Raw genomic sequence first — 25813 nt, forward strand, 5'->3', positions numbered from 1 at the left:
TAGTAAATTTAATTTTTTTTTAAAATGACTGTACGACACTTGCGCACTGCACCATTACATATAATATTACTTTAAGAAAATAATAAATATGAGATTCACAAAAATAAAAAAATAAATTTTTAATAATAGATCACGTTCTTTTTCAAAATAATTGCATAATATTTAGACATTCTAAAACTCTATACAGCATTACTTTATGGCTTTTACGTTGAAATTTCTAGGACTAGAACTTACCTAATAAATTCTTCTAAAATATTTTTAAATTTATTAAATTTATTTAAAAATAATATAACTTTTAAACATGGTACATTGGTTTAAAAACAATATAAAAATATGATTTTTGAGTTATAAACGAGATAAAAGGTCGTTTAAAAGTTGTAGTGTTGTACATATTATAAGTTTAAAGAACAAAACTGTAATTATTTTAAAGTTGTATTGATAATTTTGTCTATTAACAATCTTTTTTAAAATTAAAACTACATACCACATTATTCATAAAAGCGTGTTTGAATAAAAGTATCAAAATAATGTTTTTTCTTAAGCATATTTTTTAACTTATTTGAAATTAAAAAGTATTTAAATATACAACACTTCATAAACCTATTTTTATTATTAACGAACTTTTAATACTATTTAACCACATTTTAAGACTCTTAATGCAATCTCAAACAGTACCAAGCTTTGAAAAACCAACGCACAAAAAATATATGTGACGTGGGAAATGCTTTGGCACACTTAGATTTCAAAAAAATCAATTCATAAATTAACATGGTTTTATAAAGTAAATAAGATTTTAAAATTATTTTTATTATAAATTAGATGTAACATATCACATAAAATCACGTTAATTTATAATTTAATTTTATAAAATATCGTTATAACTGGAACACTTATCTTTGTTATCTAAATACTTGACTTATAAAATCCTCACTATGACTTAAAAATAAAAAAAACAAAACAAAAACTAGTAAATGATATTTGGATTTAAAAAGTAATGAATGGATTGGAGTCTAATTCTCGTATGTTACGTAGTTATTTAAATCTAATGGCCTTATGAAATAAGCTAATAGATGAGACAATTCTTTTCGGCAACGCCCCATTAGTAATAAATTGTTTTTGAAAGCCAGAAGGAAAATAACAAAATTAAGAGTTTTCTTATTTATCATCTTCACATATTATTTTTATTTTTATTTTTTAATTTCTTTTTAATTTTATTCTTTTTAAATTAATTAAATTTGCCTATTCACCGTTCTATACATTACATATTTAAACTAGTCGATCTTTCGCACGTTAAACCCATTAAATGAAGTCATAATTAATTAATGTGGAGCACCCGATTGCGTATGCAAAACCGTTTTGGATTGCACTTCTTTATGGGAAGTGGGAGCAGAACTAAATTTCATAATTTCATTCGACTGCCCACTCTACTTATAGTAGCCTAGCCATGCCCTTACTCGGCACTAAATTGGTTGTTCATTTTTCCTCTTAAGAAAATCACTTTGTAATTCTATTATTATTCTTTTATAAGAGGAGTGATAAGACTATCATTATTTCTTTGTAATTCATAGTCAAGATGCATGCACACTATTTTGAAGGGAATGTCCTTTTGAAATCCAAAGGCATGCAGCAGTTGGTATGGAGATAAAAAATTATATTTATAAGGAGGTGTGAAATTATTAGGATTGGGCAACGCGGGCAACTTCGCCCGCACCATGCAGGGGCAGGATACCCTGCTCGCAAGATGTGTTAGGGTCGAGCTGAGCCTAGGTTCGCTCTCATTATACCTCTCCCTAGTCATCCCAATAATATATATATAGATAACAATTTCTTAAATATAAAACAATATCGTTATAAGAAAAACTCATAACCGACGTCGTTAACTTACATCCTAAAAAAAAAAAATCCTAACCCTAAATCACTCTGTCTCTCTCTCCTCTCATCTCTTCTTTATTCTTTATCTCATCCTCTTCATCTTCCTCTTTTTCTTCTTCTCCTCTTTTTTTTTTTTTGGTTCTTCTCCTCCTCCTTTTCCTATTTTCAATATTTTATTTTTCTTCTTGATGTTTCATTCTTAAAGCGTGACTATGGAACCACGACCACAAATAGAAAACCCACATCCATTCATGGCCATTGTTACTTTACTCAAATCACAGTCTTACCGTGTGCTGTAGTGGTGATTTTATTTTATTTTTTTGTCATGTGTCACTAATTGTACTTGTAATTTATTGGATGATTTATTTGTGGATTGTAGAAATGGATCTATATATTTGATGTTGTTTTTCAATTGTTTTGAACTTTTTTGACTTTTCCCGATTGTTTTCTACCATGGGTGGACGATAAACAACGGTGGACAGACGAACTAAGGGGCCAATCCGCCCTCCGGAATGTGGATGGGGTATCTCGCCCACGAGGTGTCGGGATGGATTTCAGGATGGCAAACCCCACCACTTGAGCTCTCTTTATTTTTATCTAGCTATAGTAACTCTTTATATTTATATGGTTACTATTCACCCTCCATTGAATAATTTATATTAATTTATCTCGTTTTGTTGCTACATAATAGTTGCACCACTAATTATTATGCACGCACACAAGTTCTTGGGTTCATACAATTTTTAATGGATTTGAATTGCAAAATATGAGAAAAATAAATTAGATAAAAATTATTAAATTAATAATATTTTATTATTATTTTAACTAATAGATGAATAATTCAACGTGAAAATATCTCTTGAATGAAATAGACAAAAAGTAAAATATGTGATTCTAACTTTGCATAAACCAAACAGAATGCTCTCAGAGGGAAGGGAATCGATTTCAAATGAGAAACTAAGGCTAAACAAAAATCTGAAAATCTTACTTCACACCGACTCCACTTTGGAGTCGGAGTTTTTTTACCAAAAAAGTTGAAGTTAGAATCAGAGTTAGATGTAGCAATGTACCGACTCCGACTATGATTGTCCGACTCTGACATCGATATTGTACATATTTTATAAAAATATATGTATTTTTTTTATATACTAATCATATATATTTTTTATATAACTATAATTTATATAGTTAGTTAAATTTAATAATATATTAGTATGAGCAAATTATTATAAAATAATATACTTATACTATAATATAAACAAACTAAATTATTTATTAATATAGTATTCTATTCAAATTAAAGTTTAAACACAATTCAAATAAATTCTACACAAATATTTATATAGCATCTATCTTTAGCACCAAACGTTGTTTTGCTTTTGAGTTTATCATGGAAACTTCAAGAAATGGAACGTGAACTTACTAGCCATGTTTTGCCGACCCCACCATCCCATATTCACACGTTTTGGTTTCACTGCCTTATCCATCAAGGGTGGGTGGGGTTTTGATCACATTTTTGGACATTTCCTTTCGTTTGTCGATTGTGTTCCCCACTTTCATACGCTCCTTTTAAGGTCTGGTTTATTTTCATAATTCTTATCAATTTATCTCATCTTATTTAATTATTATAATTTTTTTAATTTTTATATAAAATAAAATAAATAATTAAAATTTTTAAATTACAAAATAAAATAATATTAAAAAAATATATTCGAACAATATTTTATTCAATTTTTAACTTTAATTTCAATTCATCTCATCTCATTTGCCAAAACAAACGAAATCTTACATATATACTAATAAATATTTTAAAGAGAAGTGATACATATTATAACTATAAAAATATTTTATAAAATTAAATTCATAAATTGAAATAGTTTAGTGTGATTCGTTATATATATTTTAAGATAAAACTAATTTTACAATGCGATATACCATGCTATACCGCTTCAATTTATGAATTTTTTTTGTAATTGTTTTTATTGTTAAAACATTTTTTTATTTCAAAACCACTGATTCTCGTTGTGGGAAACTAGGGCTAAGAAAAAAAAATCTGAAAATCCGACTTCACATCGACTCCATTCTGGAGTTGGAAGATCACCTCCAAGTGTCTTATCTTACTCTTTTAGTCCATTTAAAAAAAAAAAAAATTGGTAGTTACAAGACATTTTCATTATTATAGTAAATCACTCACGCATTAATAGTCATTATTATAGATAACGCTCGCAACGTTAATAAAATAAATTAAAATAATAATAATAATACTATTTTTAATGTTGATTAAGGTAGAAACTTATGCCATAAATAGTGCGTTGTGTATACCAATAAACAAACCTACATATGAGTCTTCTCATTATTATTGTTGAGAATTTGGGTGCCGATCAGGAACACAGTCAGGTGGATTAGTGGACAATTTAGTCAAACTTGGGTCACAAAATAATAATAATAATACTATTAATAATAAAGAAAACTAAACTCGGGTTTTTGTTTTGGGCCCCTAAACCTGTCCTCTGGACCGATGGTTCCTACTTTGATAATGGGCTCTTGGCATATCCAATAAAGCCCACTTTCGACTAAATACGATATCCATTCTTCGTACCTTTTTTAGGTCGAGGAAAAATTAAAGGATGGATAAGTTACACTCATTTATAAAAGGAATAAAATCTTTTATTCATATTTACATATTTTTTTTAAAAAAATTATTTGTTTAATTTATTATTAAATAATTAATTAGGTTTGGAAAAAAAAGTGGGGTCAGTGGCGTGGCACCAAATTAAGTACGAAATACCACGTGTTCGAATCGGAACACACCAAAAAGGCCTTTATAGCTGGCTCTCTCAGATCACGGACTCCAATCAAAGGTTTTTTTGTTTTTTTAAACAAAGTGAGCAGCTTTCTGCTTTGGCAAACTTCGATACGGAACCTTGTTTGGACACGTGGCCATAAGACGCTTAAGCTGCTAGCCTTTCGAGGTGGGCACCAGTATTATTTGTAATTATTGACGTATCAAATCAGTCCCAACATTAGGTGGCTCTGTCACTTGTCCTCATTTCTGGCCACGTGTCTACTCCACTATACTCTCTCTCCGATCTCAATTACATGGGTTAAAATAATTTGATATGAGTTGAGTAGTATATGAGTGGAAAATGATAGGTTTGTACTCTTCTACTATTTATTTATTATTTATTTTATTTTTAATTTTTTAATTTACTTAAGTATTAAAAAAATAACTATTAATAAAATTATATATTATTTTAATTTTTTTAATAATTAAGTATGTTAAAAAAATACTTAAAAATAATAATAATAAAATAAAAAACTTAAAATAAATTATGAATATTAAATAGGTAGTAATAAAATAGTAACTCTATCATTATTTTTTATAAATAATAGTGAATGAAAATAGTAAAATGAGTTTCATAAATTTATTTAAGATTAGTTTAAATGAGTTGAGCTCTTTATAAATTTTAATGAGTTAAGATAATAAAATAAATTTTATAGGACTCACCTAAGATGAGTAACATGTGTTTAGATTTTAAACTGAATTTAACTATATTCATGAGAAATTAAAAAAAGTTATGTGGATCTTACGTATAAAAAATTTTTTGGATGAGATAAGTTTAATAATTTAAAAGTTGAATGTTTTGATGTTAGATTTAGCTTAAAAAATTGACTCTATTTTTTTACCTTTTTTTCATTTTTCTTTGAATTATTTTAAATTTAAGAAATATTTATCCAAATTTTATAATGTCTTATAAAAGAGTATAAGGGAAAAAATTGAGTACGGATTGAACAATGAGATGAATTGTGAAGATAATTAGAAATTGAAAAAAATATTATTAAAATATTATTTTTAAAAATTATTATTATTTTTAAATTTTAAAAAAATTTAATTATTTATTATATTTTATATAAAAATTATAATAATGTGATAAAATGAAAATATTTATATCTAAACATATTGACACGTCAACATTGAATCACATGGCAGAAGTCTACGACATCATTACTTAATGTCCGGAAAAATATAAAGTATATATATATATATATATATTTGAATCAAACTCATGGTATCTGTGATTTTAGTGAGATTACAGTTTAAACACCTCGTGGCTCGTACGCAAAAACCTGATACTTTCCCGGAAAAAAGAAAGATGGAAAAGAAAAAGAAAGAAAGCGACAGACAGGTGTCCCTCTATCTATCCTCTGTACCCTTTGTTTGCTGTTAACTTTTTCGGAACATGAAATTCAATGTCTTTTATGAGAACATAGACCTTTGCGGTGCCGTTGAGTCAATTCCGGTGTCAAGGGTAATTACTGCTCTCACCATCAGCTACCGTTCACGTGGCTCGATCTTGTTTATTGGGCTTAGGGTCAAGCATGCGTTATCAGTGATCAGTTTAGATTAATTATTATTATTATTATTTTTAAAATAGGATGAGATAAAATAAATAAAAATAAAAATAAAAATTTGTATAAAAATTTATTAAAAAATATATATTTTAATATTATTTTTATTTTAAAGTTTAAAATTTTAAAAATTAAATTATTTATTTTATTTAAAATTTAAGTTTAAAAAAATTATAAAATAAAATAACATAAAATAAAATGAAATGAATTGAAAAATTTCTTCAAAAATAAACTAGGTTATTTTATTTATTTTTTTATAGTTCAGGAAATCCTGATACCATCAATATACACCGAAGGATTGATAGGACGTGGCACTCTTCATGAACGACACATGTTGGGTCGTTGGGTGTATTATGGGGAGTGTTGAATAGGATGTAATGATGTAGAAAGAATATGGTTCTTAGGGGAATTTAAAGGCCGGAAGAATGATGTTGGGGCCGGTTTTTTTTCTCTCATTTTGAGAAGGTGAGAAGAGAGAAGAGACAGAGATGAAGGAGGTGAGAGAGTTGAACGACGAAGACTTTCAAGCCATGTTAAACGGTGATTCTGATCAGCAGGCCGTCTCAAGCAGCTCCAGAATCTCATCTCTTTTGGCTTCCAAAAATCGTGATTTTCTTCTCTCTCCAACCGGAGCTCAGGTTCTCTCTCTCTCTCTCTCTCTCTTTAGTTAAGTTTATTTATTTTATGGCTGAAGTATGGATTGATCTTATTTCTCCTTCAATTCCTGTGTAACATAATGGCATGGGAGGCCGTCTGATGAAGCATATACACACTTTTTGCCTAACTTACTAACAAATCATTGACGTCGGTCGGAAAAAAAGGAGGAAGGGAGAAAGAAATTAAAGAAGAAGACTAGTACAATACATGAGCTAGAAAGAGAGAGGAGGAGGCGAGGGAGTAGTCGGGGTGAGAGTATTAACTCTGATAACTAATTTGATGCTTTTCTTTGCTTTTATTCTTTTTAATTCCTTTATAATCCTAATCAAGTTTTTCTTCCTAAAACTTTATTTTTTCTTTATTTTGAGTTTCACAAACACATGAAACTCACACACACGCATATATATAAAAAAAATAATGATTAGGTTCTCCGAAAAAACTAATTGTTGATAGTATTTTGTAGAATCAGAAACTAAAATAATAATTTTGAATATATATTCTCTCTTTTGTGTATAAATCCCAATTAACTCATATATATATAGAGCAAAAGAGATCGAACTTTAATTGGGTCGATCTTAACGCCGCAAGGAGCTAGCCTCAATCTAAAGAGTTAAATTCATTTCAATCTAAAAAAGTTATATCTATATTAACGAGATTCGCAAAATATTACTATTTATAATTAAGCTCATCTCAACCTACAAACGCAATCTTAATTAGCTGGTCGGTGGACTATATATTTACGCGCGTATAAGGAAGTGCTTGTATTTCATGGCCACATGGAGTATTTATGTGCCAATAAGTCCACATATATATTATTTAAATTATTTCATAGATAGGTCTGAAATATGGAGATAACAATATCTCTATATCACATGTACTAATTAATTAAAACACTGCTAGCTAGGTCTAAAATCGATTTTTTATTCAGCAGCTACTATCTATATATATAAGCTGGTAGATATGGATATTAATTTTATGTGGTAGGGTTATTAAGTTGAATATATATGTGTTTATAGTTGAGGCAAAGCTATATATCCAGATTAGCTCGATCGTTTCAATAATCATGCTTTTCAATGGGGGGAGGGGTTTGAGCTCATCAGCTCAAAAGAAAGGGGAAAAAAAAGAGAAAATTAAGATGTTGTTTGGTTATGCAGTTCAGAATAGTTGGTTTATTGAAAGTTAAATAAAATATTATTATAATATTATTTTTTAATATTATTTTTATTTTAAAATTTGAAATAATTGAATTATTTATTATATTTTATATGATAATTTATGAAAATCATAATGATATATAAAATGAGATGAGATGAGTTACTTTGATTACAACTCTACAAATAATCGTGGGTTAAGCACTGGAGATCATGCACATTTTCACGAGGAATGTAGGCCAAATTTTGCTGTCCTAATCAATGGAGAGCACCCACCCCGGCCAGGCAGTGGTTGTCGTGGACAGCCAAGCAGAAAGCACAGGTGTCTCGTATTAATCTCCTTAGCGGTTTAGCCTCACCTCGTCGCTGTTGTTACAACACGTGGTCTGTAGTAGTTAACCTATACACAGGAAGATCGGTGGGAGATCGTTTTCAAGTTTTTTGGGTACCGGACCGAACCTACTGGCCGGGGCAATGGATTCTGTGCTGTCCACTGGAGCTGTCCTTGTCCGTACGTCAGAGCGTGCTGTTTTTGGATCTACACTATATATGTATAGTACTGTATCGTTGTCTTTCGTAAACGATCCTGTAGTATCATCCATGCATTAGCTATTGTACATTGAATTGGATAATTAACGCTCCTTCTCTCTCTCTCTCTCTCTCTTGGGTTTTGGTTTTCAAGTAAAAATAATTGTAAGGTTTCTTCAATCTTTTACTGGGTGTTTCGCAGGTCAAATTGTTTGATCTTGAGAGCAAGGTCATAGGCCTTTACTTCTCGGCCAACTGGTATCCACCGTGCTGGAATTTCACCCAAGTTCTGGTTGGAATCTACGAGGAACTTAAGACCAGTGGATCTAATTTCGAAGTTGTGTATGTGTCGTCCGATGAAGACTTGGATGCCTTTAACAACTACCATTCATGCATGCCATGGCTGGCTATTCCATTTTCTGATCTGGAGACGAAGAAAGCATTGAACCGGAAGTTTGACATCGAGGGTATTCCTTGCCTAGTTGTTTTGCAACCTAACGATCATAAAGACAATGCAACTTTGCATGATGGGGTGGAACTCATTTATCGGTATGGTATTCAAGCCTTTCCATTTACTAAAGAGAGGTTGGACAAACTGCACGAAGAAGAGAGGGAGAAGCATGAGAACCAGACCCTAACCAATTTACTAACAAATCATGACAGAGACTATCTTTTGGGTCATCCGAGAACTGAACAGGTCAGTCACTACGTTACCTTATGATATGTAGCAATAATCAGTGTTTATAAGATTAACTAATGAGAAATGCTACCTATACAAAAAGAATAAATCAAAATAAACTTACAAATTAACAGAATTTTATGTGATCAATTTGATTACTTGACAATAAAATATAAGGTATCACATTAGGTCACGTAGTTTTTTGTGTTTATTTTTATGTAATCTATTTGTGATTAAAATATTTGTCTTAATTAATATATTTTAATTCGGATCATATTTTCCTATAAAAAAAATTTCATTAGGGAAAGCATTTACCATTACATTAATTGAAACGAGTATATTCGAAATTGACAAGCTCTCAACAAGTCTTAGTAGAGGTTTCGTATTTTTTATTCAAATTAAATTAAAAAAGATAGATATAAATTATATAATATGTGTAACTCATAATATTAAATATTGTCAGTAAGCACGTGGATCACAACATTAATGATTAAATATTGCATCATGTCCGAATTGTAAAAAGCTTAATTTGGAAACAAAATTAAAGAAAATATTCACATTATTTCAAGCGAAATTAATAGTATCTACTTAGTAATAAATGGGATTTTTTTTTTTATCATTTCTCTTGATTTAATGCCCACCCACTAGCTTGTACCTTGGCACAGTAGCAGTACTGTAGTCAGCAACTGCATGGCACAGATGCTTTGAAGTGGTGCACTATTAATTAAAATAAAAAGCAATCATATACAAAGCAATACCGGCTTATGGATGTTTCCCACTTGTGCAGGTGCCTGTTGCTTCACTGATAGGGAAAACAGTAGGACTATATTTCTCTGCTCAGTGGTGCCTTCCATGTGTTAAATTTGCTCCCAAATTAGCCTCCATCTACCACAAGATCAAGCAAACGCTGCTAGAAAATGGAGATGATTTTGAGGAAGACTTTGAAATAGTGTTTGTGTCAAACGATCGTGACCAAGAGTCATTTGACTCCTACTTCGACACCATGCCTTGGCTAGCCTTGCCTTTTGGAGACCCAGCTGTGAAGGAACTTGCTAAGCATTTTGACGTGCATGATATCCCTTGTTTGGTAATCTTAGGCCCTGATGGTAAGACTGTTACCAAACAAGGAAGGAACTTGATAAACTTGTACCAAGAAAATGCCTACCCTTTCACTGAGGCCAGAGTGGAGTCGCTGGAGAAACAGATGGATGAAGAGGCTATGAGCCTTCCTAGATCGGTTTTGCATCCCGGGCATCGCCACGAGCTCACTTTGGTCTCTGAAGGCAACGGCGGAGGACCTTTTATTTGTTGCGGCTGTGATGAGCAAGGCTCTGGCTGGGCTTACCAGTGTCTGGAATGTGGGTACGAGGTGCACCCCAAGTGTGTCATAACTGTTGCAGATCCTGCCTCTACAGGCAATATGGATAGTTGATTCATGTCGGGGCAGCTCGTGCTGATGCTAATAACTCGGAAGCTACTTGTTTGGGCCTTGGAATTTGGATTACGTCTTTCTGTTTGCTGATTTAGAATTGGGATAATCTGCTATTCCAATCTGTTTCTAATATGAGTTTCCAAAATGTATCTTTTATTGTTGTTAACTGCTTTGAACAAAACTGTAAACTGAATTTATTACCGGAAGAAATGTGCTGAAAACTAGCAAAAGTTCTTCCAAGTTTCCCAAATCTTTTGTTATCATATAATCTGTTGTAAAATCCAAAAGTATTCCATTAAGTACCATGCTCCAAAACACAACAAAAGTCCACTTCGTATGGCAACCTTGAATATTCTCGAGAGATATAAAACACTCTTTAGACGATGGGGGTGGCTCTGAGTGCTTGATCTTGTGCCAAATTAAAACTTACAAAAGCTTCCATAATCTAATCGAATCGAGGTGTAAATGCGAATATTTTGATTCATTTGCTATTATAGTGTAATATCTCTAGAGATAAATCATGTGGAATTTTTTCTGCCCAGAACTCATCTGTGGGTTTCAATTTGCAGCGTATAGACCGTCTCCGCGTTGCGGGGCCGCGCAAATTCAAGGTGATTTTTCTTTTAGGCTTTGCTAACTATCGCAAAACTTTCAGGGCCCCAAAATACAAGGACATTGTCTGGAAGAATCAGACTTGATGGAGTTCTAGAAGTTGATGGAGAGAGCTTTTGTGCAAGTTCTTGTGTTGGAACTCTTATGCGCGTCTAACTGTCTGAATTTGTGTAAGGAATCAACAGTTGTGTGATTCTCATAGCAATAGGGCATGGAGTTTATATTCAATGAATCTCTGATCATGAGAGTGGTCTTTCACAACCTTAAACAAACAGAAATAAATAGATTGGAAGAAAAAATGACTGTAGGTTATCCTTGCATTTCATAACCACAGCTCATGGTGTGAGCAAGATGGGCATTATATATAAATGTCGTACAAAGGCACACGGGTCTGAGTAGATATCAGCCAGGAATCTTACGACGGATACGATGCGTTATGTTTACAAGATATCACAAATAGTGTACAATCATTTTCTCAAGTATAAAAGAGAGAGAGCCAAGTATTTCAAAGGTAAACTTACAAACTTATACATCAAATCAACCCAGTTTATAAAATTTATGCTTTGAGTTAGAACAATCATTTGGAATATGATAAAATAGAAAGAAGAAATCTTTCTTAAAAGCAAAATACATGGAAACAAATGGCCTGACTAGGCATTTGGTTTCAAATTACTCTGAGAATTTCGCCGCCTCTGTTGTAAAACAAACCTATGAGAGCTTTTGGAAAACCATTGACTCCTTTTATCCAGAAGCTCTAATACATTATATAGAATTGATATGTAAAATCTATCTATCATGTAAATGTTCCAATTCTTCATCGGTCCAGCAACGAATTCAAAACACAACAGACATTTCGATTGTAAACCAAGATCGGAATCAGAATTACCCCCAAATCATCAGTCACCCCGTCGATCTCCACCGCCGCGTTCTTTCTCAATTTGCTGCTTCTGTTTCTCCACGAGCTGATCGAGAGCCGATTGCACGGCATCATGACCTCCAATAAGCAACCGTGTCACGACTTCCGGGTCGGTCTCGAATCGGGCCTCCTCGAACTCCTTACGGGCGTTCTCCCTAAGAACATCACGCCAGATGACGCCCGGGAATCGGGCCATATGAAGAACCGGGTTGCGCGGAGGATGTCTCGGTAAAGACTCAGCGCCTCTCGCCTAGCGCTAGTGAGTCGGCGCCGAGTTTCCAACTCGGCCAGGTCGTCGTCGAGAGGTTTCTCTTTCTTGACCAAGTGACGGTCCAAGAGTTCTTCCACGGTGTCGGGACCGTTATGTAAGAGACGGCGGAAGCAAACGATGTCGTGACGCGTCATGAGGTTTAGAGGAATCCGCCATTTTTGCATCTTTGTGGTCATCTCTCTCTCTCTCTCGCTCTCTCTGTTACTTCGGCCGGCTGGGGACTTTGGGTGAACGAAGAGTGGGCCTGTAGAGAAATGGTGGGGGTATTGGGCTGAAGGGGCTGTCTCAGCGACGTAAACCGTGCGAGTGAGTTACTGGTTCATGACCCACTAACAACAACTATGGGCCTGACCCAAAAGGAAAATTAGTAAACAAGTTCACCTCTATTTTAGCCCGCCAAGAGAACCAAATTTTCGTTATCAACTCTAATTCAATCAAAATATTCAACTTACACAAAATCTCGGGAGACAAAACACAAAATTCTTATATCATCTCATTTCATTATTATATATTTTTTAAATTTTTATAGAAAATATAATAAATAATTAAATTTTTTAAAATTTCAAAACAATAATAATATTGAAACATAATATTTTAAACTTTCAAACAAAACACAAAATTCTCATGTCACCTCTCAAGCCTACCCAATTGAGACTTTTGTGTGAAGGACCAAGATATCCTTAGAAGATCAAAATTTAATTTTAAATTCGAAAACCTAGAGTAAAAGAGAGATAGATAAATGAAATAGAACTCACGACATTTAGTGTGATGTGATACTTCCAAATCTCATGCTCTTAGTTATTTTCATTGAACAAATTACACATATGATACAATATTACAACCATGCGTCACACTTTTTATCTACTAAGAAACTGGCATTTTTAAAGAATCAGGAGTATTGAGGCCCATTTTTTTTTTCTACGAGAAATGCTTTAATTATAAAAAGATTTTATAAAAATAAACCTATAAACTAATATGATTTGATGGGGTATGTTAAATTATAAAATTCTAACGTATCCATGACACATGTCATTTATGGTTTTATTTTTGTGAAATTTATCTTTGTTTTATTGAGTAGACCGAATTCAACTCTCATAAAGAGTATATTTCAAAACCGCCGTTGTTCGAACTTGAAGTTAAAAACAAAAACAAAAACAAACAAAAGTGAAAATAAGAAGAATGAGCAATTTCACCCAATATTAAATTCCATATCTTCGTGATACACTGATATATAATATGCTCTTGACTAAGATCATAAGCTTTGAGAGTTTCAAATTATGTGATTATTAAATACACTTGTGACGTTGTTAATTAGATAAATATAAATTATTAAATCTAATTCTTTTTATCATTTTTTTTAATAAGTGGTGATTCAGATAGCATCACCACTTGAAATATCTGTATTATTTTCCTTATTAAGAAAGTACAAAAATAAATGTCTAACTTTTAATTTGATATTTTGTTGAACATGATCTCGTTTTTTTTAAAATAATTTATGTTTATATAATAAAAAAACGTGTCTCCATCATGTAATATAATTAATTAACGAATAACATTCTAAAAATTTTATTAAGAATTTTGCTCTGTTTTTCTTTCTTGCCTTTTCATGGTAGTTTCTCTGCCGGCATATCTACCACTGATATATATATATATAGCACAATTTTCATGCCGGATTTAAAGCCCTGCACATATATATATATATATATATATATATATATGTGCCTCATGTGGTATGCCTGACTTGTTTGACTTAATCGAAAATCAAATTTGAGCAGTCCAAAACGTATTAGTAATCTTCATTAAGTAAGAGAAATACAGCTAGCTAGCAGTATGTTGATTCATATTATATGTCAAAGAGTCCAAAACATTGACCGTTTATAATTTCGACGCCATATATGAACACGGATTCCGACAATGGTGATAACGAGATGAATGCTATTGGTCCAAAAACTCATGTCAAGAGATATACATGGTGGACTTATTCATGGTTATTATCTTAATTAGCTGGGAAAGGAATTCATGGGGTCGGTGATCATGAATGGCGATCTTAATTAATATGAAAAGTAAAAAAAACAAACTAGCAGCAGCATTCACCGCGCAATCTTCTTAAAAATAAATAATAATAATAAATATCAAACTTATTAAAAAAATTAATTTTTTAATAATTAAATACATTCTTTTTTTAAAAAAAATTACACGACGATTGCGCATGTGTGTCTATCATTACTCATATTACATATGCCTCACCTATATATCCTCTTTTATGTCACAGTGGCATCCAGTAATTAATCTATCAATTTGTGTAGAAAAAAGATGGGCCGCCAAGAAACAATATTGACACATCACCATGCATTTAGATCAATTAGAACTCAACTTCCAACCTGGTTTAAGAAGCTTTATTTACGTGTCATTTCATTTAAAGACAGTATAGAGAAAATCCCTTCACGTTCCTTTATCTTAAAAAGTGGAACTTAATTAATAGATAAGAAAAGATAATTAATTTAATTGCTAAAAAAATTAATTATGAGGTTTTTAATTAATATCTCATAGTTTTGTCAACAAATTAAACGTCGTCGTCATTATTAAATAGCCAGGTTTGAGATTAGGTCCATGTTAACAAGTCACAAAGGGATAAAATTACCAAAAGTATAGCATGCATACCATTTTAAAATGATCATATTAATATATATAGCTCCCAAAAAGGAAAAAGGTAAAAGAAATTAAGGAAGGTTTCTACGTACGGCCAGTCGATATTGCTAATTAGTCTGTGGGTTAAAACACTGGATGCAGACAGAATTGAATTTGGTCGTGTGCAAGAAGCGTACGGTGTATATACATGCATGCATCAACTTGAGCTAGCTGTGTTATTTAATTCTGGTGGGTGGAGAAAGCTTGCTCAGTCAGTCACAACATCTTCTTTGACGCCTGCATCTCTCTTCTCCTGATCTCTTCTTCTCTTTCTCTTTCTCTTTCTCTTCTTGACAACGTCAACAATATAGAACCTCAAATCACCCTTATTGCATATATAAAGAACTTATCATTGAGGAAGAAATTGATCAAGTTCTACCATGGAGAAACAGGCTAAACCAAAGAACAAGATCTTGAAATTTCTACCGAGAGCAGCTTCAGCTGTAGTAGTCTCCTTCCAAAACCCTCCATTCAGCCCAAGTAGAGATAAGAGATTATCGGAGATATATACAAGCAAGCTTAAAGCTGCTCATCATCATGCCGGCAGAGGATTCTCGGGTCCTATCATATCAATAATTCCTCATGAAGCTCGAAGGAAGCCCAAGAATGGAGATACGTCGTCGTTCGAAACACAAGAACCCACTTCACCGAAAGTCTCGTGCATGGGCCAAATCAAGCACAAGAAAACCATCAAGAAAGCTAAGCTAATTGCCTCGCTCCCTCGAGATCATCAACTGAAGGCAGCCGTGTCGTCGTCTTCTCCTCGTGACCTAAAGAAACATGCCTCGGCGATTCGGAGGATCTTTAGTACCGGTGCAAAAACCGGTAGGAAGTCGGATGCTTCTGCGCCTGCTGATCAGAAGCCTGCTCACGATAGAGCGCCTTCTTTGAGTCAAATGAAGAGGTTCTCGAGCAGACGTGATTCGTTGCCTGGTTTTGAATGGACGGCTCAGATTATGCCGATAGACAAGGTTGATCACCGGAACTATTACTCGGATGAAGAAAGAGAGCAAGAAGAAGATCAGGAAGAAGAAGAAGATCAAGTCATAATTCCTTTCTCTGCACCTATAATGATGGTAGGTGGAGGGGTGCCTTTGCAGCCAAGAAAAGAAATTAACCTGTGGAAGAGAAGAACCATGGCTCCACCTATACCTCTTGAATTAAATTTGGTTAGGGCAAATTGATATTATTTTTTTCTAGTTTTACATAGATTCATGGTTCGATTCAAATATATGAATGAGATCTGAAGGAAACTGTAATGGGCTTGATCATCTGCATCTACATTAATTCATGCATCATGTATATAGATCATAGATGAATGTTCAAACAAATATACTTTTAATTTCTACGCCGGCCGTTATTCTTTACTTTTTGCTTCTGGGACTTGCTTTGATCATATATATCTAGTACGTTCTGGGTGATCAAATTAACAAGCTTACCATAAATTTCAGAGAAAAAGAAAAAGAAAAAAAGAACAAGCTAACCATCGTTAAGCTACTACAAGAAAAGCGACATCTATGATCAATTATTTGATTACGACAGAAATAATTATTTATGATAATAATATACTAATTATTTTATACGCGTGTTATACGTGTATATCTTGATCTAACAATACAACTTTGTATATATATGTACTTTGAGCGGATAATAGCTATGATTTAATTAGGTAAATTCCAAACCAACAGTACTGTTACAAAGGAAAATTAGAAAACATATGATCATTTAATCTAACCTCCATATATGGTGAACCATCGCATGTATAATTTTCATATATAGGGATGATTTTTAATTGGTGGTCTTTCTTGATCTCCATTTGTCTTTTGACAGCAATATCTATATATGATCCAGATCATGTGGTGTAAAATATAGTTTTAAGTTGCGTTTAGATGTTGAAGTGAGTTGAATTGAGTTGAGTTGAGATAATATAATATTGTTAGAATATTATTTTTTAATAATATTATTATTTTAAGATTTGAGAAAGTTGAATTGTTTATAATATTTTATATTGAAATTTAAAAAATTTGTAATGATGAATTAGAATGAGTTGAGATGAGTTATAGTTTCAAACGAAGTCTAGTTTTACACTTTCGAACAAATTAAATTTGACTCATCAGTCTCATTATATATTTTTATTTAGAATATATTAATGATTTATATTTTAAATGTTAAAAAATAAAGAAAAATATAGTCACTAGCATAGAGTGGGGATCAGAACCACTCCTAAAGGTGGCCCGTCACACCACAAAATGGGATGGTCGATCGGGCACCCTTGGAGGTGTTGCAGTACTGGTCGGGCTACCTCTGCAACTACTCCTCTATTGGTTGCTGAACCATTCAATGGCAGGTTAGGGAGCCACCTTTTATGGTGTTTTTTCTGTTTAGATTTTTTATAATTCTCTCTTATTTTTCATATTTTTGAACTAAAATATTAAATCTATTTGTAGAAAATTTATAAAAAATTTATTTTTCTACCTGTCAATTATTAATATGTTAAAAATAATAATATTTAAAAATTAACAAAATAAGTGTTGTAAATAAATTATAAATACACGTATCACTACTATTTTTTAATATTTAGAGTGGGTTTTTTTAATTAATCGATATAATTTATGTATCAGTTTCTTTATTAAATTAAGAATATAAAACGCCTGATTTCTACTACGACCAAGATTCTTTTTTTATATTTTCATCGGATCCTTTTGTGAGGTCCTAAGTTTTTGCTTTTGCATAGGGAACACTAGTGCTAGCAAACGCGACAACACTCTTGAATCTGTCTTCGGTGCCAGTTAAAAGACAAATTGGAAAAAAAAAAAAAAAAAACAAAAAAGAAAGAAAGAAATGTTTATAGAAAGCTAAGGCTTGAAAAGGTTTTGCGTAGCGGCAATGCCAATGTTGACTAATTACAATTTACAACTTCTATATGAAAGAAAACAGAGTAATATAATAGAGTAAACTAAAATAATGAAAACTAACACCGGCCGTTGGATTATATATGGGCATAGAAATTGATATGAAAGGCTTTTGGATACATTGCGTGAGAATCTAATTTCTTTTGCTCAAATACATGCCCACAATTGATTATTCTTTTCATGTTTGTATGAGGTGAAGATTGAACAGTAAATTGAAATGAAAATTAAAAGTTAAATAAAATATTATTAGAATATTATTTTTAATATTATTATTATTTTAAAATTTTAAAAAGTAGAAATAATTTTTATTATATTTTATATGAGATTTAAAAAAATTGTAATAATTAAATAAGATGAGTCAAAATCAATTATAAATCCAAACGGGATTAAATTGATAACCTTATTCCCAATCGTGACAACAATTATCCGATAAAGGACTGAAAAATGATTCATTTGCATTAATTAAGATTAAAACCAAGAAATTAAACAAGGAGACCGCTCGAAATAATAAAAAAAACGTGGGACAAAACAAATTGCTATTTCTCTTTTCTCCTTGGACTGCTCTAATAAATTGTCAATTTGGCATCGGACTACGTTCGGTTATTCAGTAGTGTTAAAGCAACAAAAGAGTTTTATAAAATTAAATCTATAAATTGACATATGATATATTATATCTATTTTATAATAAAAATAAATTTATAATTTAACAAAACACATTAAACTATATCAAAGTGTGAATTTACATTATTGAAAACAGGTATATTGCCAAGCGGACCTTAACAAAAACCCCGGTTGAACCACAAGCGTGAAGCGTGAATGCTAAAATATAAATTTAATTCTTTTAAGTTTTTAACTGCAATCTGGAAAATGAAGTCGCAGGCTCCACACCTTTTATTAAGAAAAATAGAGCTCATCGTAAACCTTTAAAAAAGTTCAATTTCTTAAAATAAATTTAAAGTAGAGGAATGCTAATTACAAACTAGACAAATTATATATAAGTTATTTATAAAAAAAAAAAATGAATTTTCATTAATAAATTTATTTATTTTTTTTTATTATTATTTTTTTTAAGTAAAGTCTACTTTTCTAGCGAGACATGTCTATTTGAAACTATCTTAGTATAGCCTACTTTTTGCAAACCAAGTTTAAAACTATACAAATTATTTATTAAAATGAAAAACAAAAGCTATATATATGCATATATACCGTTATACCGTTATACACAAAACTTTCATGAGTTTTTCATTTAGTTATATCCAATTTCATTTATAAAGTAATACAATCATCAAGATTTGCACAACCAAATCCAGTTTGCCTCACTTGGTTTTAAGTGATTATATATAGATATAGATATAGCTATATATCCTAAATAAAAAGAGTAGGAAGAGATAACTTCGCTATTCGTCGTGACAGAATTAATTGATTCTATGTTACACGAACTCCTTGGTATCGAAGGATCTCACCAATAAGCTCCCCCTTACCCGAACCCACGTACCTTCCGCAAATCTCACCGTCTCTGATGAACAAAAATGTGGGCACCTCCACCACGTCCATCTTCTTCAAGAACTGCATGCAGCTCTCGTTTTCATCGCCATTCATGCGTGCAAAAACCACCGTTTCCGACATCTGCCTCGACAACTTAACCACCGTCGGATACACCTTCACGCATGGCCCGCAATGCTTCAATCCCACATCAAGTACTATCAGTTTGTGATCATCCTTGTGATCATCAATCAATTTCTCCACATCCTCCCTGCTGTGCAGTTGCTCCACTGCAGAATGGTTATCTCCATAGTATAATACATCTCCCATGAGCACATCTGGGCGAATACCATCCTCTTCGTGGATTTTCTCCATGTTCTTGTAAAAGCTAAAGTGCGGAACTTTTTTAATTTTTTCTCTCTTGCAAAGTTCCCTAGTTTCCCCCGATTCATCACCCAATACCAGAAGGAATTCAACGTCGCTGCATGTCCGGCTGAGGTCCACCATGAATGGGTAGATTTTACTGCTCCGGTAACTGTGGCTGCCCTCGTACTCTACCACTACGAGCTTGTTTTTGGCCATTCTGAGTGATTCATCGAATTCTTCTATGCTGTGTACTTGCTTTACTCTATCTTTAGCTTTAACCTGTTCAGTACCAGATGCGGCTGCTGCCTTTGTGACAAAGTGAGTTCGGCTTGTTAAAAGTTTTCTTGGCAGAGGCTTGGGAGCAGACACCAAGGGCAGAAAGGAACTATGGAAGCAGAGAGAGTTGATTTTAGAGATAGTGGCGAAAGAAGAGAGCGGTTTGAATAAGAAGCTTGTAATTGCGGCCATGGAAAACAGAGAGGGGCTAGCGGCAGATCTGTTTGGAGATGGGATTTCAGAGATATCGAGTGATCAAAAGGGGAAAGTGTGTTGGGAGATGGGACTGATGATCCAGAGATGGAGATGCAGATTGAGAGGGTGGAAAAGAGACATGGATTTGGCATGGAGTCTCGTTGAGCAAAAATCATCTCCACCTGCTCGGTTTGTGTGGTTAATCGTAATCCACGTGTACGAGTCCATCTGGGGAGATTACTAGATAGGGTCATAGAGATATTATCATGCCACTACAGTCTACAATAAGAAGAGAGCATGTTCCTTTTCATTTACTCTAGGATATTCCCCTCCCCCCAAAAATATCATATTCTAAGGCTGTGTTTGATCGTTAAAATGAGAATTCATTTCAAACCAAATTCTGTTAGATTTTTTTTTTTTAATTTTTTATAATAAAATTAAACTTACGAAATATATATATCAATTTATTTACATTCAAATATATCTTAATACAATCAATAAAATATTATTATTTATAAATTAATTCAAATCAACTAAAATTACCTCAACTTTCAAATGCAGCATTTAAGATACGTGCTGGGACCTAAATCTAATGGCGTTACAAAAGGCCTGTTACCTGTAGATTTCGTTGGACAGTTAAAGCCCAGGAAACCGCCTGTCATGAAATAACTCATTCATAATACTTACCATATTCTTTTGTTTCTTAGGGGAGCCCTTTCATTGGGATAATGTGCATGTTGAAATGTTTTGCCGAGGGAGCCCAATAAGGCAAGACCGAAAAGATCGGTAAAAATAAACCTTAACAAAATTTTAAGTTGGGGAAAAGCAAAAGACAGAGAACACCAAACACAAAAAGATTTCAAAAAAGATTTAGGAATAACAGCTCTTGAAAACCAGAGCACTAATTTCTTTATTCTTGTTACCCATGAGCTCTATGGGGAAATGTTGTTTAACGGTTCATATTCATGTGTTCAAAAGGCAGTTAGTTGTCTTGATTCTAATTGCCAAACATCGTGAACATTACAAAGTAAAGTTTTTAAAACAGTTCCAAAGCTGAAATTTATCATGCCGGAACAGTAATCCTTTATATTTCATTTTGGATTAACTTTCGGCCAATTCCGGCATATTTTGGGTGCTTCGGCTGGTTTCCGGTATTTTCGGCTGTAATAGCCATAGGCCTGGTATGCTTAGTAAATGGCAGATACTGTGTAATGTTTTTTCTTTTTAAAAAGAAAAAAGCATATGCATTTAGGTAATTTCCCGTACAAGGTTAAAAATCCCTTATTCTTTCTCTTCCTCTAATTTCACGGACATCTTCACAGCCCTGGCCACACTTCCAGCTTCCTCATCCTTGCACATCTCGGTCTAATCAAGGTAAATGCGAACCGGAGGCTTGGATCAAAGCCACGTGCAGCTTTATTCCTGCTATTACACCTCTGTGTCTCTCATTATGATTTGGAATCTCTCTGTGTGTTAATTCTGCTGCTACCTATAGCTGTAATGGTATATAGTCTTAGTAATGATTCCTAAAAGGCAAGCCTGCTGCATCTAACGATACAAAGTTGTGTAATCTCGAAACTATTTCTGAAACAGAAATCAAAACGATACAAAGTCGTTACCCAGTACATATAAAACGATTCTTACACCCAGGGATTCAGATCACGAACGAGTCTGTCCATTCAAACTCGTGTTAACCAATTGGAAGAAATAAAGACAACAAAAGTTTGGAAGGAAACATTGCCCCCCATATGTACTCTACTTTCTGGTTCTTCCATAGTAGTTAAAAAAATCAAAACAAGACAGAAAATTCGAGCAGAACTGGTCGGGATTCTGACAATTAATAATGCAAAACATAACAGCCAGAAGAGGTGCAAGAGTCAAGGTCATTGCAGGACACCAAAAACATTACTCAAACGCAAATAGCAAGCGTCTCCTATCTCTATCCATGTGCGCTCCACGCCACTCCTCGACACTACAGTCTACACTATCTGAGCAAAGTCCGCCTCTTCTCACGCACATTGGCAACATGAATTTCATTAATGAATGACTCTGAAAGCATAAAGTTCCTCCTTGACAGACGCTCTTTTTCCTCCATTTTATTATTATTATTATTATTAATTAACCAGCAAAAGCAAACAAGGAAAGGAAAAAACAAATATCCGAAAGAGACTGTGATTTCCATATAACGTGGCGGACAATCCGAGGAAGAGATTCCTCACACTTCGAGTGGAAAGATAATCAGGGCAGCTCTATTTTACACTTTCATAGGCTAAAAGCCTAAACTTTTTATTGAAAAGACACTGCTAATGATCAAAGATGCCCAAATATTATAAAAAGTTCAAAACTTCAAACAAAGGAACTATCACAGAGTAAGAAACCAGGATTCAACCACGAGATTAAACAAAATTCGGCAAAAAAGAAATGCAAAGATCGAAAATAATTGAAATTGGGTGATAAAAATTAGGAAAACACCTAAGCAAAACTAAAAGCAACAGGCGGTTGGAAAGGGAATTGGCGGTACTGGAACTGAGGAATATGAGGTGGTTACATCGTCGATCGTTGATTAAGACGATGCCGGTGACTCGGGCTTTCTGCAGAGGATCATGTGCATCGGAGAAAAAATTCCGGAATCACCCCCTCGGGTCAAATAGTCGGCAGTCACGAACAGCATCTCGTGTACATCGACCGTGCCTTTGGGCGCTATCCCCAAGGCCGAGAGTACAGTGACCACAATGTGGTTCCTCCAGTAGGCGATCCTTCCCATCTTCAACCTCGTCCACCACGGTTGGGCCGGCGGCTTAGACAGATCACGCTCCTTCACGATCTCAAACCCTACCTTTCTCGCCGTCTCGGCTATGTCCGCGTAGCTTCTGAGCCCCGGTAAGGCGTCCCCTCTCTCAATCCCCTGGATGATCTCCACGTGCTCCGGATTTTCGGCCCTGAACTTGTCCGTCGTTACCCACTCGTACGACACGTAGAGTGATCCAGGCTTCAAAACCCTAAATATCTCGGCGTACACCTCCTCCAGCTTCGGCGCGTGACAAGTCGCTTCAATCGAGTAAGCACCGTCGAAGCTGTTGTCCGGAAATTGCATCTTAAGGAAGTTACCACACACGACTTCGCAGAGCGAATCCAAGCCTGCCTTCTTGTTATGCAAACGAGCACGATTCACTTGGTAATCGTTGATCGTTATACCCACGACCTTGGCGCGGGAGTGGGCGGCGATTGCACGCATGGGCCCGCCGACGCCGCAGCCGACGTCCAGAATTCGATCTCCTGGCTTGACATCGATGAGATCGACTGCCATCTCCTCGTGAAGGCGAGTCGCATCGCGGTGTGACTTCCCAGGGATTGAAGGGGAAAAGTGAAAAGACTGGCCCCAACCCCACTCGTATATGTCGGTGACCAGGTTGTAGAAAGTGTCGACGAAGTCAGGAACTTTCTCGGTGGTTTCAATCTCTTTGGGGCGGCGGAAGAATGACCAGTATTGGTTGTAGTTATCTTGCACATTTTCGGCAGAGATGGAACCGCCCGATAGATCGACTGCTCGTTTTCCCTTCTGTTCGGCGGGACCCAGAATGCAAACGAACCAGATGAGGCCACCGGCAAGCAGAGCCCCGGTACAGAAGAGAGCAAGAGAGTCCATTGAATTGAATTCAGAGATGAGAGATTCAGATGAATGTTTTGATCGCTTTTATTTGAGTTCAAAGATAAATGTTGTGTCAACGAGTCTTCCGGACGAAAACTTACACGCGCTTTGCGCGTGGATCAAACGTCTGAGTTGAACACATGGTCACGGAATTCATTTGGGCAATGCTATCATTTCTCTCGGGCAAATATCGGATCTTGGCCCTTCTGTTTTGGGTTTTTGCTTTTTCGTCGGCTACATTTTTCTTTAGCTCGGGGGTGGGAATTGGCTCGGGACAGAGACAGTTGGCACCGAGAAACAGGAAGGAGAGATTTGGATTTAAATTTATTTTATTTTATTATTATAATTTTTTTAAATTTTTATATAAAATATAATAAATAATTTAATTTTTTTAAATTTAAAAATAATTTTTTCAAATTTCTATACAAAATATAATAAATAATTTAATTTTTATTCTATTATTTACAAATCATCTCAACTCATTTCAATCAATTTCAATTTATCTATGAATCAAAACCTCTTCTTAATTAGTTTTCAGAAATAAAAAAGAAACAGATCAAAGACGATTATTAAATTTACAGTATTTAACGTTAATATTTATACTGTTTATATGTATTATTTAATACGTGGCATTTATAAATTGTCTTTATCTTTCTTTAAATTGTTAAATAAAGACAAAGACAATTTATAAATGCCGAGTTGTAAAGAATTTTAGGCCTCGTTTGGAGTATCTCAAGATATTTGTAAATGATAGTTAAATTGTTTGAGTAAATTTCTTTTATTAAATTTTAAAAAATAAGAGAGAAAAAATTAAATAAAAATATTATAAAATTAAAAAATTGTTTAAATATTATTTTTATTTTAAAATTTGAAAAAGTTATATTTTTTTAGTGTTTTGGTTAGAAGTTTAAAAAAATTGTAATAATTAGATGAAAAATTTAAAAATCTGAAATTAAAAAATGTTTTTGATTAAAGTGATGTTTGGAAAAAAAAAGAATCTGAAAATATATAAGAATATATTGATACACAAACAACGCCCTTTTTTTTTTTTTTTTTTTTTTTTTACGGAAAACAATATCTTTTTCATGGGAGTCACAATGGAACCATTATATAGAGTAAACATTTCTCAATTTTAAGTAATATGCAATCCCATCTACCACCTACTGTTATCAATTAACATGGAATATCACAAAGTGGGTATTAAATCTCTATTCCATATTCTTAAATTCATTGAATTTGATAAAATTAACACTATAATCTTAAGATTTGTATCTCAACTCACTGACTTTAGAATGCCTTGTGATTCGTTCAGCCATGCATACTTTTGAGAATTATTTTTCTTTATTTCGGAGGAATTTTTTCCCTCAAATATAAAAGCTTCCCTAATTGTTAGTCTTTGCATTGTTTTCTAGGAATTAACACGTGTGATATTTCGATTTTCGTTGGCGAGCACGTTCATGTGTACATGTATGTTATTAATTCATTGCAATAATCTTATGGGTTTTTTTTTTTTAACTCTCCTTCGTGCTCACACATTTTTGTGGCCTTTTTTAACTTATCATTGTCTCTCTGTTTTTTTTTGTTTTTTATCTTTTGTTTTTTAGTGCTTCACTTTAGCTGGCAAAACATTTAGAAAAGGGTAATAATAGGTTTACATCCTTTTTACCATCGAACAATTCTACGAATCAGCTTGTAGTTGCAGCACACTACACAATTT

At 33.4% G+C, this 25813-nt stretch overlaps 5 protein-coding genes across 5 annotated transcripts; 2 read left to right on the plus strand and 3 right to left on the minus strand.

Annotated features, from left to right (window-relative positions):
* The first annotated feature begins 6600 nt into the window (after nt 1-6600).
* On the plus strand, nt 6601-10979 carry LOC121262957 (probable nucleoredoxin 2). The gene is made up of 3 exons (XM_041165677.1): nt 6601-6920; nt 8821-9315; nt 10085-10979. The coding sequence occupies exons 1-3, from the start codon at nt 6771-6773 to the stop codon at nt 10727-10729; spliced, it is 1290 nt and encodes a 429-aa protein (XP_041021611.1). The 5' UTR covers nt 6601-6770; the 3' UTR covers nt 10730-10979.
* Nucleotides 10980-11933: 954 nt separating this feature from the next.
* Nucleotides 11934-12771, minus strand: LOC121263172. Its single transcript, XM_041165997.1, is given in 2 exon segments — nt 11934-12440; nt 12443-12771. Coding segments are annotated over 2 exon segments (465 nt in total). The 5' UTR covers nt 12705-12771; the 3' UTR covers nt 11934-12237.
* A 2598-nt stretch (nt 12772-15369) lies between these two features.
* On the plus strand, nt 15370-16578 carry LOC121263081 (uncharacterized protein At1g76070-like). The gene has a single exon (XM_041165871.1). It carries the CDS (start codon nt 15597-15599, stop codon nt 16398-16400), a length of 804 nt encoding a protein of 267 aa, XP_041021805.1. The 5' UTR covers nt 15370-15596; the 3' UTR covers nt 16401-16578.
* A 2789-nt stretch (nt 16579-19367) lies between these two features.
* LOC121263006 (thioredoxin-like protein CDSP32, chloroplastic) lies at nt 19368-20690 on the minus strand. Its single transcript, XM_041165762.1, has 2 exons — nt 20535-20690; nt 19368-20498 (listed from the first exon to the last, which is right to left on the minus strand). Exons 1-2 carry the CDS (start codon nt 20673-20675, stop codon nt 19554-19556), a joined length of 1086 nt encoding a protein of 361 aa, XP_041021696.1. The 5' UTR covers nt 20676-20690; the 3' UTR covers nt 19368-19553.
* A 2064-nt stretch (nt 20691-22754) lies between these two features.
* On the minus strand, nt 22755-24304 carry LOC121263008 (24-methylenesterol C-methyltransferase 2-like). Its single transcript, XM_041165764.1, has one exon. It carries the CDS (start codon nt 24091-24093, stop codon nt 23011-23013), a length of 1083 nt encoding a protein of 360 aa, XP_041021698.1. The 5' UTR covers nt 24094-24304; the 3' UTR covers nt 22755-23010.
* Nucleotides 24305-25813: the final 1509 nt, after the last annotated feature.

This window comes from Juglans microcarpa x Juglans regia, chromosome 4S (genome assembly GCF_004785595.1).
Source record: "Juglans microcarpa x Juglans regia isolate MS1-56 chromosome 4S, Jm3101_v1.0, whole genome shotgun sequence".
In the NCBI taxonomy this organism is placed as follows: domain Eukaryota; kingdom Viridiplantae; phylum Streptophyta; class Magnoliopsida; order Fagales; family Juglandaceae; genus Juglans; species Juglans microcarpa x Juglans regia.